Source organism: Erpetoichthys calabaricus, chromosome 12 (genome assembly GCF_900747795.2).
Source record: "Erpetoichthys calabaricus chromosome 12, fErpCal1.3, whole genome shotgun sequence".
NCBI classification, from domain to species: Eukaryota; Metazoa; Chordata; class Cladistia; order Polypteriformes; family Polypteridae; genus Erpetoichthys; species Erpetoichthys calabaricus.
In genome coordinates, this window is record NC_041405.2 from 146,609,049 (window position 1) to 146,630,374 (window position 21,326).

At 38.3% G+C, this 21,326-nt stretch overlaps 1 protein-coding gene across 3 annotated transcripts in view; it reads right to left on the reverse strand.

Annotated features, from left to right (window-relative positions):
* Positions 1 to 10,418: 10,418 nt before the first annotated feature.
* Positions 10,419 to 21,326, reverse strand: part of marchf2 (membrane-associated ring finger (C3HC4) 2) — a 61,992-nt gene continuing 51,084 nt past the window's right edge. For 2 of the 3 annotated variants that reach the window (XM_028816509.2, XM_028816508.2), the window contains exons 4-6: positions 17,056 to 17,260; positions 12,150 to 12,359; positions 10,419 to 11,696 (exon numbers count right to left, since the gene is read on the reverse strand). In XM_028816509.2, coding sequence (XP_028672342.1) covers positions 11,538 to 11,696; positions 12,150 to 12,359; positions 17,056 to 17,260 — 574 coding nt within the window. In that variant the 3' untranslated portion in view covers positions 10,419 to 11,537. The remainder of the gene's footprint in view (positions 11,697 to 12,149; positions 12,360 to 17,055; positions 17,261 to 21,326) is intronic. The other variant, XM_028816510.2, reaches the window with a different exon arrangement.

The following is a 21,326-nucleotide window of genomic DNA, read 5'->3' on the forward strand; positions in this document are numbered from 1 at the left end:
ATAAAAAATAAAAATTTTAGAAGTACGGAGCAGAATTTAACAGTAGATGATATCACATAAGAAGATTTGGATATATTTATAATAATAATTTTTTGCATTTATATAGCGCTTTTCTCACTACTCAAAGCGCTCAGCAATTGCAGGTTAAGGGCCTTGCTTAAGGGCCCAACAGAGCAGAGTCCCTAATGGCATTGACGGGATTCGAACCGGCAACCTTCCGATTGCCAGTGCAGATCTCTAGCCTCAGAGCCACCACTCCGCCCTGGAGACCTCATCCATCAAGCTGCCGCCCCCATTTGGCCATTCCACAGCTGAGTTAGTGCTGGGCCAGCCAATCCAATGAAAGGATCCCTCTTTCCCACGATTCCTGCGATCCTCCATCAGGGATGACTTTTCCTTAGGCAGGCAAAACAACTTTGCAAGTGGGCCATGGCACCAAGTGCCACATTTGAGTACCGAGAAGAGAAACAGAATAGGTGAGGGCTAGTATCCAATTATAACTATCATATTACTTATGTTTTAGTGCTAATGACTGACAACAGATATGTAGTCTGTACAGTTAATCAGCAGCTCTAGTCAGGGTGAGCTAAACTGAAGTAATGAGTCTTCAGCCGGGATTTAAAAGCTGAGACCGAAGGAGCATCTCTTATAGTAGCAAGCAGACCATTCCACAGTTTAGGGGCCCTGTAACTAAAAGCTCGACCTCCCATTGTTATTTTATTAATCCTTGGAATCCTAAGCAGACCAGCATCTTGAGATCTTAATGTGCATTCTGGTTTGTAAGTCATGATAAGTTCAGACAAGTAAGCCAGACCTTGGCCATTTAATGCTTTATATGTTAAAAGGAGGATTTTGAAATCTGCACTAAACTTAACCGGGAGCCAGAGTAAGGATTTAAAAACTGGAGTTATGTGTTCGTATTTTCTTGTTCTTGTAATAATTCTTGCAGCCACATTTTGGATTAACTAGAGGCTGTATAAAGTACAGTTTGAGCATCCAGTGAACACCGCATTGCAGTAGTCAATCCTACTAGAAATAAATGCATGAATTATGTGGTAATTACCAGGTAAGCTCACTTGGCTTCAGACCCCCCCTTGTATACGCATAAAGCAATTTCTGACTGTCCAGCAGTTTCACTCTTGTTAACTATTGCAATACACCGTCTTTAAGACTGTATTTTGTAATGCATGTAGTTATAAAAAGTGCATTGCATTTTTCATTCCAACAGATGGCATATTGCTGCTGAGATTCCGATTGCAAATGGTATACAACTGAAGTAGCAGACAAACAGACAAACTTTATAACTTGATAAAGGAAACTTAAAAAGAAAAAAATCTCTATATGTAAAATCCATCGTCTGTCTGTTTTTCACGAGAGAACTACTTCACAGATTTAGATCGGGTTTTTTCTATAATTCGCTTGAACATTCCGATTAATTTTGCTACTTCTCTCATCGTGCTAAGAATCATAGTTGGCTTGAAGAAGCGATTTATTCACGCTAATCCGAGAGAGGCTGTGGGAAGAGGGAAGTGTGATGTCAGGAGTGGGGAGCCAGGCAAGGACCCTCTTCACTTACCCGCCAGCCTTCGTTCGAATTGCTCTACTTCTCGCCACGTTTTGCAGCGAACCTTGCCTCTGTTTAGCTAGCGATACCTTTTTTTTTTTAATCGATTTTTAAAGTTTGTCCTGTTTCACTACTACATGGGCAGAGCCGCAAGGGTTAGCTAGTAGTAAATATAAATGAATGATAGAGGGAAAACCAAACTCATTTCTAGCCATTAAACATTTTTAAAACTTCCATGAATTTCAACAAGTTTGGTTATCTTTGAAAATTGTAATTTTTCTATTTGTTTAAGAGCAGGATAAAGAGCAGGATAAGAAAGAGAACAGCATTTCTGTGAAAGATGATGTCAGAAGAGGAGTGGTTGCTGCAGTTTTACCTCCAGCCACAGGGTGGCGGTGATAGGAGACCGAGTTACGGGGGTCGAATTGTACAGCAGATGGCACAGAAATGAGACAAATGGACAATCTGACACTATAACTTAAAAGTGATTTTAAATAGAAAAAATACAGGAAATAAAGTATGATAGAAGGAGTATTAATTTCATTTGTGGCCATTAAACATTCTGGTTATCTGTTCCTATTAATGCAGCAAAAAAAAAAAAAGATGTAAATAAATAACAGATTCTATAAAATCGCTATAAAGTGGACATCATGGCCTCTCAGGATCTGAACTTGAAACTACCCCCCCCCAGTCAGACCATGAGCGTGACACTCAATAGGCCTCCAAAGACTGTACTTCTACTTTAGATTCATCAAAAATATCGACCTCCGGTTTCCAATGGGTCTCAACGTTTTGGGGTCCCCCGATACCAAAAACATCAATACCCCGATGATGGATGTGTGTGTGTGTGTCGGTCTGTATGTCATAGCTTCTTGAGAATGGTTTACAGCTAAAACGACTGCATGGAAAAATACCAAACTTGAGACTTAAGCCTGTTATGAGATGATGATGTGCTGATTAGTTTTTGAGCGAAATCGTGCAAGAGAAAAAGGCGCTCTAGAAGAACCCTCATATACCGTAATTCTGCAGTGAATTATGAATTCCAGCCAGTTGCTATCGTAATGACCTATTTTATGATCAGAAAGATCAGTATCAGAGCAGTAAATAATTATTAATAATTTTTTTTTTAATTTCCTTTATCAGGTTATAGTGTTGGTTGAACTAGAATGATAAAGGTAAAGACTTACCAGCATAACAACATAATGGTTGCCTGACCCAGCATGTGCATCTCCCCATCCAGGTTTGGTTCCAGATTTGCATTCTGTGCTACAAGAATAGACCCCAGCCCCCAACATTACAGTGTCCTCCATAACGTTTACAACAAAGACACATTTTTCTTTGATTTCCCCCTCTGCTCCATAGTTTAAAATTACAAATCACACAATTCAGACGTCATTATTAAAGTGCATATTGCAGACTTTCGTTTAAGGGGATTTTACAGACATTTTACAGTCAACACTTTTTCTACATGGAGCCTCACCCATTTCAGGGCACCATAATGTTTGGGACAATTGCCGTCACAGGCGTTTGTGATTCCTCAGGTGGATTTCACTGCTTCACAAGATACCTCAGCTTGCTTCTACCCTTTGGAGTCTGTAAACTCAATTTACAGTACCAGTGGCAACTTAATCCATTAATGCCAGATGATAAGGACTTTACAAAATGCATCTATTTCCACACTAATTGATATTTTCCTAGAGACCAACAGTTCCCTGGAGATTTCACTCTGGAAGCACTGAATGCAGTTTTAAAAGGACAAATCATCCTCTTAAAATAAACTGCAGACTAGTAAGGCATCACAGTTGATTACCAAGATTTCCATAACTGATTATGAAAACGTTAGAACGACAAATGAGGCATTGGTGTCTCAATCTGGGAATTCACGGTTTACCTGCAATGAACTAAAAGAGGCCTTTGGGTTACACAGTGCCAGTCAAAGGTATTCATTCCTGCTGGACTTCCTCATGCTATTATTGCTTTACAACACTCAATTGCAATGGATGTAATCAGGATGTTTATCACTGCTTTATCAAGAGAGGTGAAGAAGAGAGTGCAGGCAGGGTGGAGAAGAGTGTCAGGAGTGATTTGTGACAGACGGGTATCAGCAAGAGTGAAAGGGAAGGTCTAAAGGACGGTAGTGAAACCAGCTGTGTTATATGGGCTGGAGACGGTGGCACTGCCCAGAAAGCAGGAGACAGAGCTGGAGGTGGCAGAGTTAAAGATGCTAAGATTTGTATTGGGTGTGAGGAGGATGGATAGGATTAGAAAAGAGGACATTAGAGGGTCAGCTCAGGGTTGGGAGACAAAGTCAGAGAGGTGAGACTGCGTTGGTTTAGACATGTGCAGAGGAGAGATGCTGGGTATATTGGGAGAAGGATGCTAAGGATAGAGCTGCCAGTTAAAAGGAGAAGAGGAAGGCCTAAGAGAAGGTTTATGGATGTGGTGAGAAAGGGCATGCAGCTGGTGGGGGTGACAGAAAAAGATGCAGGGGACAGGAAGATATGGAAGAAGATGATCCACTGTGAGGACCCAAACAGGAACAGCTGAAAGAAGAAGAAGATCACTGCTCATCAGAAAAAGACTACAAAAATGATCTAAATTTACTGCAGTTATTAAACACAAAACAATTGATTACCTACTTACTCATGGCACACCTAAATCATTACTGGTGTAGCCAACTGTTTTTAAAAATGAAGTTTGCAGTGGAAGTGTTTTGAGTGACTGTAGTATAACCACACCTGTATCTGAAAGGTGAAAACTGCTTGGAGTCAGGTAAACTAACATTATGAGACACGGGAATGCACCAAACAACTCCAGGACAGGGTTATTGAAAAGTTACAGTCAGGAAACAAATACAAGAACATTCACTGACAATCCCAGAGTCATTCAGTGAAAAATGGAAAGAATCTGGCACAGCTTCAAATCTGCCTAAGCAGGCTGTTCTCAAAAACTGACAGACAGTGCAAAGAGGGCATTAATGTGAAGACCTGTGACAGTTCTGAAGAAATCATAAGCTACAGTGCAGACAACAGCTGTGTCCAGGTTCTTCACTAGACGTATCTTTTAGGGACAGTGGCAACGAGAAAAAATACACACACATCTCAGCACAAGGGAGACTCTGAAGTCTGCTGGTAGAGGGTTCTATGACCTAAGTGCAGTGGTTTTTGTTCTAACCAACTTCAGTTTTTCATTGGACTTTCAGCCTAATTAAGTGAGTCATTATTTCCCAGTTTCTGTGTTTTGGACACAATGTAGAAATTACAAACTAAGTTTGGTAGATTTTTATTAAAATATAAGCAGTTATATGGGGAATATGTAGTTTTTTGTTTTAAGTCGTTAACAGTATTTTCCACCTAATGTTCATTCTGCTTTTCCAGGTGTATTTACTAATTAGCGAGTCTGACACTGAAGTCGTTGCTGCTTTCATCATCTCAGGTGTCTGCTGTGCTGGTTGTTAATTGTCACTATTAGGGTAAAATGAAGGGAGCAAACTACACTGGAAAAGGGGAAAATAATAGGAAAACAACAAAAGAGAGTTAAGCATTTATAGCTGTAGAAAAAAATAAATATTTCTAAATGTCTTATAAATGTAAAAAACATACTGTTGTGTTTTTCTGAATGCAGAATGAGAGAAGAGTAAAAAAAGACCAGCTAATTAAATGAGATCAGTTATCGATTATCACAATTGATTGTGAATCTCATTGGAACAAAAACATGCAGCCACCGTGGGTCCCCAGGATCGAATGTTTCTGCTGCCTCTTTTGAGTTTTGCTGAAGTTACTTATTGCAAAAGATTCCCAGTATTCTACTGCAGAAATGGGGATTTTTGGGTCCTTTATAATTTACATTACAGTAATCCCTCACTTATCGCGGGAGATAGGTTCCAAGGCTGACCGCGATAACTGAATTTCCGCGAAGTAGGGACACCATATTTATTTAATGTGTATTTGGACGTTTTTAAACCCTCCCTGTATTGTTTACAACCCGCCCTTTACTCTATTAATAACAGGGACAACTGCTAAGCAATATGAAATCGGTAGATAAGTTTACATTTACTGTATAGCGAAGTACACGTAGCTATATATGACGTGATGATGGTGATGAATATGCTGCGCAGTAAAAATGATGACGATGAAGGTGATAATCCCCTGAATGCAGTAGCAAGAGCACGTTAATGCTGAATGAGTGAGATGAGACTTCCTGGTTAATGCAGCACTCCGTCGCTGAGCCAATCATCAGCACACAGGAACTTAACTGCATGCTCTGATTGGGTAGCTTCTCAGCCATCCGCTGATAGCATCTCTTGTATGAAATCAACTGGGCAAACCAACTGAGGAAGCAAATACCAGAAGTAAAAAGACCCATTGTCCGCAGAAACCCGCGAAGCAGCGAAAAATCCGCGTTATATATTTAGATATGCTTACATATAAAATCTGCGAAGTCGTGAATCCGCGTAAAGTGAACCGCGAAGTAGCGAGGGATTACTGTATTTTGTGATCAATTGCGTATTTGAATGAAATGCTTAAGAGCATTTATCAGCACACTAAAATCAGCCAAATGTCGCATCGGGTTTGGACAAATACTATTTTCTAGAACGAATCTACGCAACAATGTACAAAATACCATATCACTTATTAAAAGTGCCGTAAATTACCAAATTCAAAATCTATAGGTAGATTCAAAATTATCTCATTGATGGAAGAAACAATGAATAAAGTGAAGCCTATTTTTGTGTAACTGGCAAACCAACTGTTCCATTTTGATTTATCTGCTCTTTATGGTGAAGGCCAAGGTGCAAATAAACCATGTTAATATGAATAGATAAAAGACTTGGAGTGTGCTTGATGATGCCTTTATATTCCCTTTGCATGAAAGTAATTTTTTAGGAAGTCATTCGGGCAACCCTGAAGTACTGGATATGCTCTTTCTATAGGACTAATTGTTTTGTCCCTGTTGTTTGTAAAATCACCACACAGTTAACTAATCATGTTATCATCAACTATATTAAGGTCCACTAGTTAGTCTTTATTTTTCAGAACAGTATTCATATTATTAAAGTGGACAATTTTGTTAAAAAGTTTTGCTTCCTGAAAAGTCTTTGGTTATTACGATAACACACAGATACTGTATATGTTCAGATTGACTATCATGCAGGGATGCAGAGAACATGAAATGTAACTTCTGTTGAATTTAGTGTGTTTTAATGTTTAATGATGCCAACACATTGCATTTGTTCAACTAAGCTCTGTAGTTACTAGGGTGTTGTACCATGTTAGCCATAATGAATGTAGAGAAAGCCAAGCAAAATGACACCTTTTATTGGCCAACTAAAAAGATTACAATATGCAAGCTTTCGAGGCAACTCAGGCCCTTGCCTCGAAAGCTTGCATATTGTAACCTTTTTAGTTAGCCAATAAAAGGTGTCATTTTGCTTGGCTTTTCTCTACATTCAATTGAGCTCAAAATGTTTTGCTGCTGATTTTTGTTAGTACTCAGTATCTGATGTCTTCTGTTTTAGTCGGCTAGCACTGGTGAATTCCACTTGCCCCGATACTTTGTTTCCATCTTTGCAAAATCTCAGCAAAACTGTTCACCGTGTCAGTTACTGTGTCAAGATTAACATGGAAAAACTCCAGGAGTAAATGAAGAAAATAAATCTTTAGTGACATTTTGCACTTCATGGTTTTTGTATGCCTGAAGCATATTGTCAACCAGATGGAAGTAGTTTGTTGCAATGCAGTTGCCAAGAAAATTCTCAACAACATCCTTGAATGCCCTCCATGTGATTTTCCTCAGGCCACACACTAGCAGATCTTTGAACTGCTCATCATTGATGACATATCTGACTTATGGAACCACAAAAATTCCTTCCTTAACTTTGCAATCAATTACTCTGCCTCAAATGCTGAAATCCCTCACCTTCCTTGTTCATTGATTTCATGAACCTTTTCATCAGTCTTGGTTTCATATAAAGAGGCGGCAAAAATAATTTTGTTGGGTCGACAAGTGGTTTATGTGCCACACTATTCTCTCTTTATGGAGTGGCTAGTTGTTTTTAGCGTAATGCGAGTCATTAGCACGACTGTCCCACACGCAGTACTTAAATCTGAGCTGCATTCCTTGTAGCTGTGCCACTACTTTTAGATCTCCACAGATGTTCCAGTTGTAGTTTGTGGCGGATGGCTGGGGCCCTTGCCCGGCCAGGATGCCCAAAGCGTGGAAGGACCGGGGGATGGAGGATTGTTGGGACAGTTTCTTCCCTGGGGCGATAGAGGGAAGCCCCCTTGGTTTCCAGTGGGGTCACGGGTTATGAGCATGGGGTTCAACCCTGTTGGAACCCGTGGCCACTGCTAGGGGGCACATGGACCTTTCCAGGGCCTTATTTGGTCATGCTTCCGCCAAACCAGAAAGTGTGGCCAGAAGAAGCTCGTTAGGCCATCCAGGTGCCTTATAAAAAGGAGCCGCCTCACTCCATAAGTGGCCAGAGTCAGGAGGAGAGGACAAAGCCTGAACAGGAGTGGAGGGAGAAGGACTGGTGGCAAGAAGGGACTGAATGGTGTTGGTGTGTCACGTTGTGGTTAGTGGCATTGTAAACTGTAAATAAACGTGTGGAGTATGGCAAAACTTGTCTCCTGTCTGTCTGTATCTGGGTTAGGGTGGCGGTATGCCCCCAGTGGCTCACAAGTTGTAATGTATATGCATGCTTATGATATGACAGGACATCACAAAAATTTGCAATTGTAATAAAAGTGCACTACTGGAAAATATTAAGACAATTTTTGGAATCAGCAGACCAAAATCTATAACATACGCCCAAAAGTGTTCAGGAAGTAAAACTTTCATTGTCCAGTGTTATTATGCATGTGAATATAATTCTCATACATGTATGGAAAATACAATATTATAAGCTTGTTAAATAGTAAATCACACATTTACTCTAATGCATATGCAAACTTATGTTCCAAGATAGAGGATCAAAACTGTTACAATAACATTTATTTGTAAATTTTAACATTTGTTCAGCAGGCACCTGAAGGTCTACAGTTAAAACCTCACAATATCCCAATGTACAGATTTAAATATAAAAAAAAGCAAGATAAACACTTCTCATAGTTTGATGGGCTACTGGAAGAGGTGATCTTCAGTGCAATATTAGGTTTAAAGATAATTAACAGTAAATGATAAAAACAAATGCTTATTTAGAAAAACTGCACTATAAAGCTTGATTGAATATGTTTCTCCCTATTCCATCCCAATTTAGTTTTACAGCATTTCTTCAATAACCTACTTGACACAAAAACAAAATGATCAAGCTTTTTTTTATAGCACCTTTCATGGTCAACACCACCCTAAATACTTTACAATTGTAGAACAACAACTCTATAGAAGGACATATTTACACCACCACAGAAAAGGCAGTCAAAGCATCTTATTCAGGGTTACTCAGTAATCTAGCAGTGGAATTAATTGTTTTTAACTCTTTAAAACTGAACCACAGAATGCCAGGGGGATAATCCCATATAGATGAATGTGTCAGCAGCAGTCCTCTAAAGCCAGCCTCCCATCTGTTCAGGTAATATATTTCAGTTTGTTCAATAAAATTCTTTTTGGTGATACTCACTAACAAATGAGCTGTTAAAAGGACTGGTTTGTTTATGTGAAAAATGCAGACTCTTTGAAAATCTCCCTAGCATTCATTTTCAAGGGCTTCTCCACTCTCAACATTCACGTCCAAGACTGAGATCTCGCTCTCTCTTCTACTCTGCATCTGGAAAAATATCATTTATTTATTATTTCTTTGGCATTATTTTTCTTTTAAATAAAAACAAATTTGCAATTTTTCCAAATAATTGTTATGAATTGTACTTTACTGTACTGCTAACATTTCTCCATTCAAGTTTAATCCATCATCAGCCACATACTATAATACTATTCAAGGTTACTTGATGCACTTTATGACCATGATCAGTTTGACTGACTGAGAACCTCTCATTGAAATTCAAATATAGTCCACTTGGCAAATTTTGAATTGCCATAAATGTATATAATAACTTCTAAATATTTAAAACACGCACATCTAAAGAATGTACTTATTACAAGTATACATTAAAGCTGAATATATTTATAAATCTTATATACACCAAATTTACAGTTATGCTTAAAAACCCTATACTTTTATATTTGAAAATATAAAATATGGGATAAGTCAAAGTCAGATATTTAAATGTACAATTTTAAAAAGTGGGAAAAATAATGGTTAATTTCTTAATGCTGCATATACTGTATTTTAAACATGCAAAAGTATATCTGGTTTGAAATGCAGGAAAGCAATTTCAAGGGTCTAAAATACAGACTGAATATGCACATTAAAATATGCTACCTGAACTGAAACTGAAGTCGAGGGTTTTTGCTTCACAAGTGCTAAATCTACTTGAGAAGCAGATGTGATTTTTCCCTAAACATATGGAAAATCATTTGGCATAATTACATTTTCATTCCATCTTACAAGAGCTCCATTGAATTCACCTGCTTTCTCCTTGGTTAACGTGGGTCAATGTATACTCCATTACAATTCAAATCTTAACTACATAACTGAAGATAGCAGCAATCATCATGGTGCATGTAAATATAAATTTCACCCAGTATAATAACATAATTTTTAATTAAATTGTGTTTGTTCTGAATAACAAAGTCATACAGAATCAGCACAGACAATCATTGTAGATATATATATATATATATATATATATATATATATATATATATATATATATATATATATATATATATACTGTGTAAATGCACTCGAGTCTTCTATAAGTACTTGTAGCAAACTGCAGCACCTTAATGTTAGTTCAAAACTGACTGCAAAAAAAAAAAGGAAAAAAATGTCCTTCCAGTCCATTACGTCTAAACAGATGGATTTTTAAAAAATCTTTATTGAATCACACTTTCTTTAAAAAAAGATGCTCTTCAGCATGCAAGAAAACACATTTGTGTGTACCTTTTAAGTGTGAACTCGTTTATTCACTTCACTACTTTCTTCCAGCACTGTGCCACAATCTTTAACAATGATAGGATATAAAACATTATTGCACATACTTGTGGACAGCAGAGCTCAAATGGTGGTCTCTCTGGCTGTCTACAGAGAAAAGAAATTATACACCATTCAAGGTCCACTACCACAGTGGGGGCAGAGGGAAAGGAGCATGGGACGGTGTGGAAGGGGCATAGACAGATAGATAGCTTTTACGGGGTAACCTACCTACATATATCTACGACGTATTCATTATTCACCAGTTTCATAAAATATTCATGCACTTCACCCTCTCGGCTCCACCAGAAAAATAGTATAAACAGTTGGAAAATCTATTGTAACAAAAGGACATGTAATATACTATAGTTATTTAAGAGAAGTTGTTAATGACTGACAAAACAGGCAGGTATACGGATGTAAACTGCAATATTATTCCCCCCTAGAAAACAAATTAACATCATTAGATCAGCGTGTATCTGCTGGTAAGTACAGTCTCTTGTATGCAAAATTGAACTACTTATTTTAACAACATACGAGTATCACCTGAAGAGGAATGTCTGGGGTACTGACATAGGCAAAAATGATCAGAGAATGGATGAAATCAAACAAAACCAAAACAAAGTAATGAACATTTGCAAATTTCAAAGAGGCTGGTTTCAGAAATTTAAAAAAAGAAAAAAAAAATCTTGATGGCTGCCGGACGTTGGTGATTCACGTTATTGATGCGGAGAACAAGATGATCCCACAATGCTTGCGCTTGGATTCAGTGAAAGAGCTTGTAAAGAAGCACGCAGATACACTCACAAAATTATACTGGGACAAAACTGACAGAAGAAAAGGGTGACCTTGAAGGCTGAAACTTTATAAATCTTATTGATTCCACTATTTCCCCAGAACTCAAAAAATTAGGAATGGGGCTAGGGTGCTGTGTATAGTTCATACAATTGTCTCATCTGCAGTCTTTTTCATTATCTTTGTGGAGAGCAAGGAATGCTGGGTAGAATGGGCGCCCTTGGCATCAGGAATCAATAGGCGAACCTTCTGATTGGTGCGTCTCCACTCGGAGTATAGCTGACAGTGATAGCGGAATGAAACCTAGGAAGTGATAAGAGTACAAAAAAAAAACCACATAAGCTTTCTCTTAAGAAAATACCACAAGCAAACTTTCAAGGCAACTCAGGGCCCTTCTTCTTCTTCTTGTAATCTTTTTAGTTAGCCAGTAAAAGGTGTGATTTAGTTTGACTTCTCACTACATTTCTAATGGCTAACACACCCTAGTACTACAGAAAATGCAACACAAAAAATAAAGTGCATGATCTGAAATAAAGTATGGCTATAAATAACGGACCAAAATTTGCCAACAGGGTTCACACAATCTTTTCTATTGAGATACATACAACATTCAATAATGTGCTCAAACTAGTAGCAATGAACATGCACTATATGAAGAAAAAGCACTCTTCTGCTCTAGATCAGGCAAGATTCTTGCTCAAAAATGGTGAGCAATTTGTTTAGCTCTAAACCTTATATCTGAAACATGGTACTCACAAGGGTCCAAAGGACGTAGATGGTGAAAAGTGCAATAGTCAAAGCAATGAGCCCCACTGCTTCCAGCCGGCTGTTGAACTGCAGATGGTCCTGGGCTCCCCTAAGACATAGCCAGCCTGAGATGGCAGCCAGAGGAGTAATGAACAGGAAACAGACCATATCACAAAAAAGTGTCCTCTTCTCATTGCGAGGTCCAGGGTCTCTCAGCCACTGTAGGATGATATAATTGCAGCATTAGCAGGAATGTAAAATAATTTTTTTTCTGAGATCAAAATGTTAATTGCTTGATAGATCATACTAATTTACCAAAAGAGGTAGTCAAAAATCTCAAATTACAAAGGGGTGTTAAAATAAAAGGACCCAGGATCCACATCAGCTTATGTCAGAAAACATGTTTCACAAAATATTATTTTTTGCTTTATTGGTGAAAGGAAGCCTAACTCATTTATTACACTGGTCAGTAGAAACTTCAAATAGCCCATTGAAAGTGATAAACTAGGAGAACAGAATCTAATCCATATAATGCAACGGTGAGTGGAAAGTGTGGGTATAAAGCCTGTTACAGCCTGTTTGACCCAGGAGGCCTGCATAAGATTGAGGTCATCTCATCAAGTCTGTGCTAACAGAAATGCCCCTCAGTCGAAGATGTACACACAACTCTCAAAGACATAACTGAAGAACTGTAAGACAACTGTATCGTCCCATGGATTCTCTTTGGCTATACATATACAGTGGGGGAAATAAGTATTTCATCCCCTGCTGAATTTGTAAGTTTGCTCACTTACAAAGAAATGAACAGTCTCTAATTTTTATGGTGGCTTCACTGTAATGGAGTGAGACAAAATATCAACCAAAAATCCAGAAAAAACACATTACATAAAAGTTATAAATTGATTTGCATATCACAGAGAGAAATAAGGATTTGATCCCCTAAAACCAAGCCATAATTTTGGCTCCCACAGATTGACTGTGTGCCCATGTGGCACACAGACTACAATCAATCAATCAGTCAGTCAATCAATTACAGATACTCCTGATCTCAACTCGTTATGTGTATAAAGCACAACTGTTCACAGAATCAATTTCTTCCATTCCAACCTCTCCACCACCATGGGCAAAATCAGAGAAATGTCAAAGGACATCAGGGACAAGACCTGCACAAGGCTGGAATGGGCTACAAGACCATCAGCAAGAAGCCTGGTGAGAAGGTGACGACTGTTGGTGCGATTATTCGGAAATGGAAGAAATATAAAATGATCATAAGTCGCCCTCGGTCTGGATCTGCATGCATGGGGTGAGGATGATCAAGAGAAAGGTGAGGGATCAGCCCAAAACTACACTGGAGGAACCTGTTAATGATCTGAAGGCAGTTGGGACCACCACAGTAACCGAGAACACCATTGGTAACACGCTATGCCATAATGGATTGACATCTTGCAGTGTCTGAAAGGTCCCCCTGCTCAAGAAGGCACATGTACAGGCCTGGATGCTAACTGGCAAACTTAAGACGGACGCAATATCAATGTAAATATTTTCAGGATTGCTTGTGATAGCACTGTAAAACATGCCTTCTAAGGCTGCTTTTAAAGTATACTGATCCAAAAATACAAGCAACATACTGGTAAATAACCTAAAATGGTTGTGTTTGGTTTCAAAAATAAAACACATTCAATAATAAAGTAAGTCAAAAGTTAGCACTATTCATTGTTCAGTGTTGCTATCTCACAAATTCAACATCCTAGGTTAATATCCCACACCTGGTTGTTTTCCGCATTGAGTTTCCACATTAGTTCCATTTCTGAAAAGGTTTTCTTCTCGGTCCTCTGTTAAATGAGTGTTTTATTACCTGGAAATTCAAAATAAGCACTATGTGTGTGTGTGCTGGAGTAGACCCTGAAATGGGTTGGCATCCTAGCCACAGTTAGTTCCTAGCTTGTACTACAAAAGTAGGCACCTGTGTCACATGATCTTGAATTAGATTAAACAAAGTTTTAAAATGTTATTTATTGTCTAAATAGGTAAATGGCGGCAATGTGTTTGTCAGCTTACCACCTGCTCCATAACCCTCCTACCTGTACTACTGCGTTGTTTATTTTGTCCAAAGCTTGATGTTTCTTCATGTTTATGATCATCAGACTCTTCATAGCATTGTTTGTTGTGGAGAATGCGTATAGTGGATACCCAGAGAAATACAGGCTCTTTAACCGATACCTAAAGGTGTCTGCCACTTTTGCAGCTGCTACTCTTTTCAAAGAAATGGCACAGAAAGAAGGGATAATGATAAAGCATCCTAATGAACATCAGGAGAGGTCACAGGTGCAAGCATCTGGTGATGTTGTGTCATTTCTCTATCTATCTATCTATCTATCTATCTATCTATCTATCTATCTATCTATCTATCTATCTCTGGGTGGAGACATAGGATGGTCTCAGCCTGTTGTCCCAGACTGTTTGTCATCATTTTTTGCAGCCATTTCCTGCCTTGTGCATTTCAATTACTTTTTTTTCCTCACATCTGCAGAATGTGCCTTTGTCTTCATTTGTAAATTGATTGTCCAACAAAAACTGTGGCCCTTACAAAGGGGGCCTTTTATATCCACAGAGATATAAAGGACTCAGAAGTAGTACTTAATTATTTTTAATTATGGTCAAATGACTATTTCCTTTGTGTTGTTTGTGATTAATTTGTCATTTGTTTAATCCTGGAGCCTCCAATGCACAGAGGTTTAAATACTTAGTCAAAAGTTTGCTTTTTTCTTTCTTCAGTAAAACATCTACAGAAAATGGTTTATTTTGACTTTGAAAATGTATTGTTTACTATAAAAAATACTGAATGGATAAATATGTGTACAAATCTTCTGTCATGCAGAAAATCATGACGACTCTGAAGGAGACTGAATACTTTAACATGCCACCATAAATGGGAAAAAAAGCTATATTGTGTGTGTGTGTGCGCGCGTGTGTGCATGTGTGTATACAAGCATCAATGAGGTCAGACAATGATGCTCGGTGATTAGGTGTGGCTTGTAAAAGGCACTCAAATTCATCAACAAGGAGTTGAGTTGAGCAGAGGTTAAGGTTCTATGCAGGCCAGTCAAGTTCTTCCCACTCTGCTCTAATCAAACCATTACAGCATAGACCTCATTATCATGCTGAAAAGGGATATGACGTTCTCCAAACTTTGGCCACAAACTAGGAAGCTCGGAAAGTCAGTGTATGCTTTGGAATTAAGTTTCAGCATCACTGGAAGCAGGGGCCTAGCCCAAACAAAAAGAACCACCTGAAGACCATTGCACCTCCCCAACCACACACCTCAGATGGCACTACTCACTGAGGCAGGTAGCTTTATCCAAGCATCTGCCAAAAATCAGACACATCTATCAGATTGCCAGACAGTGAAGTATGACTCATCACCTCAGAAAATACACTTCCACTGTTCCAGTGCCCAATAACACTCTAGCTGACACTTGGCACTGCAGATGGTGATCACAGGCTTAGGAGTTGCTGCTTGGCCATAGAAATGCATGTTGTTTAGCTCCCAATAGAACAATATGTGTGCCGACATTACTTTCAGGGGCAGTTTAGGTTTCAACTGAGGCTCGACAATTTCTGTGCGCTATGTGCTTTACTTCTGTGCAGTCCCTGGCACTTCAGGGGTAAGCTGCTGCTACTGGTCATATACATTTCCACATCACAATAATGTCACTTACATTTGAGAAGGGCAGCTAAAGCAGTACGAAAATTTGATGCACAGGTGGCATCCTATGATAGTTCCTTGTTGAAAGTCCCTGAGTTCCTCCATTTCAATTCAATGTTTTTCTATGGAGAGTAACGTGGCTGTGTCTGCAATTTAACACTTGTGCAAGCAATGGGTGTGTCGTAAACAGCCAAAATCCACTAATTAGAGGCTGTGACAGGGGAACAATTCTGGACAGAACACCAGTTCATAACACGACACTCACGCACACAATTATATTGAGCAACTTTGGGATCTCTAATCTAATACATGTGTTTTTCCAGTGTTGGAAGAAGCAGAAGTATTCAGTGAAAATCCAAGTGGATTTAGTAAGAATGTGTGAACAGACGGTGACCAGGCTGGAATTTTGTTCAGCTGTGAGGAAGCAGTGTTAACCATAATTAAAAACAGGAGCAAACATGTCCTACATGCTAAAAAAGGTTTACGGCAATTAGTAATTTCAAGTGACTGATGACACTAAAGGTTAAGTAGAAACAGCTTTTTTTTAAACTGTACAGGAAAAACACATTATCTAAAAATTCTATCAGATAAACTTCATGTATACTTCCCCCATTATCAACAGAGCAGAAAGTTACTGAAGATTCTGTTAGCTTCCCAGGTATCTTGCTCTTTTATTATATACAGCCATTCTTTTGCCAACATCTGGAGATGGTAGAATGCTATACAAAAAGAGGACTTCCTTGCTTGGTAATTTAAAATGAATAGAAACAACATGAGAAGTCAAGCAAAATGACACTTTTTATTGGCTTACTAAAAAGACTACAATATGCAAGCTTACGAGGCAGCTCAGGCCCCTTGTACAGGAAACCACATCTTGACTGTCTTGAAAGCTTGCATATTCTAATCTTTTAAGTAAGCCAATAAAAGGTGGCATTTTGCTTGACTTCTTATTACATCCATAATGGCTAACACAGTGCAACACCCTACTACTATACAAATAACATGCACTTCTTATTCTTAGTTTCCATATTTTAAAGTTCAAGATTAAAGTAACATTAAATCAAATTAACTAGTTAAAATGTTCTAAACATCCATTTAATCATGTTAACATTTAAGGCAAATGTTTACCAGCAATAAAATAAATCTCCATTTTGAAAACCAGATTTGTTGTAACATTAGAAGGAATAATATATGGGTTTGAGCATTGACCTTTGTTACCTCTGTAAGGGGCCGAGGCCGTCTCTCAACTGTGAACTCTGTGTGACACAGCTCACAGTAGCTTGTATTTGAGGAGGAAAGCCACTTTTCCAGGCAGCTCTTGTGCACTGTACCCAGCGTACCAGTGCAATCGCATGGGGACAGCAGTCCTTCTCCACTGCCTCCCTCATGGCAGATTCGGCAGATAGGCCCTTCACTGTGAAATTAGGAGAATGGATTAAAACAACAGAACTTTAATGGGACGAGTGTATTAACATTTTTTTTAACAAAATCAATGACAGTTAATAAAACTGCTTCAAAATGAAATTATAATTACTGACCAAGGTTTAAAAGACTTGAAGCAACATCACAAACTGGTAAGACCGCAGTAAGAATTTAAAATTGTACTTAGCAACATTGCATGAATGTCAGCAATTTCAAGAAAACTTTTCCAATACCAGCTGCTTATATAGATGACCATAGTTCGCCAAATAACCATTAAACAAGAGGTACAACCAGTAATCAGTTACTCAAGACTATAATCTTATATCAAAATGTGCAAGTAATTTAGACTGTGGAGAAAGTCCATCCAGCTGAAGTTGCAGGGTCCAAACTAAGGAAGGCCTATTACCTTTTGTTTTTAGTCGACTAGATTTTTTTAATGCACTCCTAAGAGGACTACCTAAGAAAGACATCAATCTGCTGCAATTAGTCCAGTCTACAGCAGCCAGAATCTTATTCAGAAAAAGAAAATCTGAGAACATCTTGCCAGTTTTAACATCATTACATTGGTCATTAAACTTACTTTAAAATACTACTAATGGTGTACATAAAGCCTTAAATAATCTTGCCACATCCTATATTTTGGAATGCCTGCCCCCCTACACCCCAAGTTGTAACCTTAGATCTCTGTATGGAGGTCTGCTTATAATTCCAAGAGCCAAAATTAAAAGAAGTGGTGAGGCAGTCTTTTCCTATTATGCACCAAAAATCTGGACTACTTCAGCAATTAATTAAGATGTTGATTTCTACTACAGGTCATTTTAAAAAAAACTGCTAAAAACCCATTATTTTAATACAGCTTTTTCATAGCTACATTTTAGTTGTATTTCCTGATAGACTATATGGGCATAGAATAATCATATTCTTCAGGATTCGCTGTCTGTGCTAATCTCTACTATTCTTTGCTGTCTATTCCGGATCTTCTGCGGTGATCTATGCCACCACCACCTAATCAAGGCATCATTCAGCCCCTTTGTATTAATGGATTGAAGGTGGGTGTCCCAGCTGTCCACAAGAGCAACATCATCAAATAGTATCAAGTGAAGTGAAAATAAACAGGACTGATTTATGACCATTTATATTAGGTAGAATGCCCAGTGGGGGCTGGGCAGTCATTTTGGCATTGGTACCCCTGCAGATTTTGTTTTTTTCTCTGGCCTAACTGGAGTTTTTTTTTCTGTCATCCATGCCATCCGACCGTATCTTTTTCCTTTGTTATTTATTCTTGCCTAATCTTTTTTTTTTCTTTTTTTTCTCATCTTATAAAACTCTTTGAGCTACACTGCTTGTATAAAAATGTGCTATATAAATAAATGTTGTTGTTGTCTTACCGGTACTCTGTTGTCATAAAGGATTCCTTGGGATCTAGGGTATTGCTCAATGTCATGTCTAAACGGCCAACCATGACCTATTCATTCTGGCCCCCTAATCATTCCCTGTTCCTTATTGGCTAACTCCCTCACCTCTTCACCACCTGATAGCTAACGTGTGGTGAACATATTGATGCAAAAAATGTCTGTCGCTGCATTACCCAGATAGTGAATCCTATTAGTGGTGGTTGAATTCGTTGCCCACTGTCTATGTAAAATGCTTTGAGTAGGTTAAAAAAGCAATAATGTAACATAAGGAGTGTAACATTTTAAAGTTCTAGTTATTCTTCCACAAAACCCCACCCAATCCCAACATAGTCAAATATTTACCATTTTTAATATTTGACTTGCCTTGTTTAGTTCTTATATATTGTTAAAAGGTATCTAAAAAGCAGATCATAAAAATAAACCAAGATCAAAAGATTGATTGATTATTACTGTTCGTAAATTCGTGGGCATATCTATGACATATAATGGCAACGTGTGGCACCTGGTGAGTCAGTCTGGGGATTCTCTTACTTGAAATCTATGTCTTTTGTAAAGATAGTAAGGGGTTAATCTCAAACAAGTTAGTGTATGTATATTTTGCTTTATTTAGACACCTTTATTTATAATGTTTCAAATACTGGATTTTGTTGATTTTTGTGACCTCCTGCCACTCACTCATCATGTCTTAGTTTGTACCGCCAACTGGTATTCTTACTAGCTGACAGGATGTTAAACAGTGCTTTACAAAAAAAAAAAAAAAAAAAAACGTTAAGTGTCAAGACCCCTGGATGTTTCTTTGATTACATACACGTAATCTCTCGTTTAGTTAACTTGTTGCTCAGATCCTTCTGGCATTCTGACCTTTTGCCAGTCTTTGACTTTGTCTAGTTTACTCCTTTTAAGGTATCGGTCTTCTGCTGTTAAGGTTTTCCATCTTAGTATGGCTCTTGCTGCTCGCATGATCATAACACTGCTTAGATAAATACTTCCACAACACCAGAGAACCACCTCTGGACAAGATGGAAACATCTATCTTTCAATAAAAGTGCAACAGTCATTGCTGGCAATTTGTTAACTCTTTCAACGATTTAATCCAGGAATCCCATCACTGATCCCAACACTCTTCAGATTTGTCTTGTGTTCTTTTTACAAAACATATTTTAAAATGTGAGGCTATAGACTGTACCGCCAGTAAGCACCATACTAAAGTTACATTATTTAAGAACAAAGTGTAAAATGAAGCCTGCCAACCATGGAAATAATCTGTATTGCTTTTCCACTCCATTCCATACATCTAACAAAAAGATCTACAAACACCGAAGCAGCAAACTTTGTGAAAACCAATATTTGAGTCATTCTCAAAACTTTGGCCACGGCTGTATTATGAGAAATGCTTGCACATTTTTTTGTTATAAATACCCAGAACAGTTTATTATATTAAGACGAGTATTACATATTTAAGAAACAAAAGTTGGTTACAAGTAACTTGAAACTACAATGGGCCACCATCTATTGGCCCCTTATAACTGAGTTTTGAGCACAGAGCAGAAACATTAAGTGTATGATGAGTGACAGGTTATGTTAATCAGCCCCTGTGTGTTTATTCAAAATACAGGAGAAAGAAAACAAATCTTTCTGTCCACTTTCTTAAATCAGGTTCCACAGTTGCAGGGTCTAAGGTTTTGTGGAGACAAGTCTTATAACCAATATTTGAACAATTTTCTTTTACTGAGATCATTCCTCATTTTTCACTCTCTTCTATTTCAGTCATAGCACTACTTTACAGAATGTCTCTATAAATTTGCTAACCTCTGATGGGCAGACATCAGTATGAAAGATATTTTTTCATTATTATCTGTTAGGTGGAACACAAAATTGTTGCATTCGATTTCTGCAATCTCTTTTATATATGTTTCTCTTCTGGTTCGTCCTGCTTCCACTTCAAAACCGGTCCCGCCCACAAGCAGCCGACACGGTATTTCTCGATTCCTATTTGTTCTCTTCCAAACCCTTCACCACGCTACCTGCGGCTCCTCTTCAAAACCGGTCCCGCCCACACGCAGCCGACAAAGCATTTCTCGATTCCTATTCGTCCTCTTCCATGTCATGCACTACACTGGCCTGCTGAGTGTAATACATCCAACAAGTAGCTTTACAATCATTGCAGGAGCCACCTGCGTCTTTACAACGGCTTCTTACACAGCAAACATCAGAAGCTAAAAATGATCGTGAACACATTTGAGAATACAACTCTTCTCTAGCGGTTGCTTCCATGAGTGCAAAGATAACTCAACCTCCTTGCCACGGACCATACTGTTTTAAAATACATGGGCAAATTTATCACCAAGTCTCTCCACTATACGGTAACACTTCTACCTCTCCAGAATATGGATAGTTGTATGTTTTTGACAGCGCAATCTACTGAAGTATGCTTAATAAATAAGGCAAACTCTGCATGCAGCGAAAATGTACTTCTCCAGCTAGATTCCATGCTCAGAACCATCAACCCCTTCGCTAAATCATACAAACACATGCATGAAATCGCTCAGTCCAATCCAACAGCATCTGTACAAATGGTTTAAAAGGAAAACCCTAGGCAGGATTTACGACGATACAATGCCCTGACATGTCACACCGATGTTG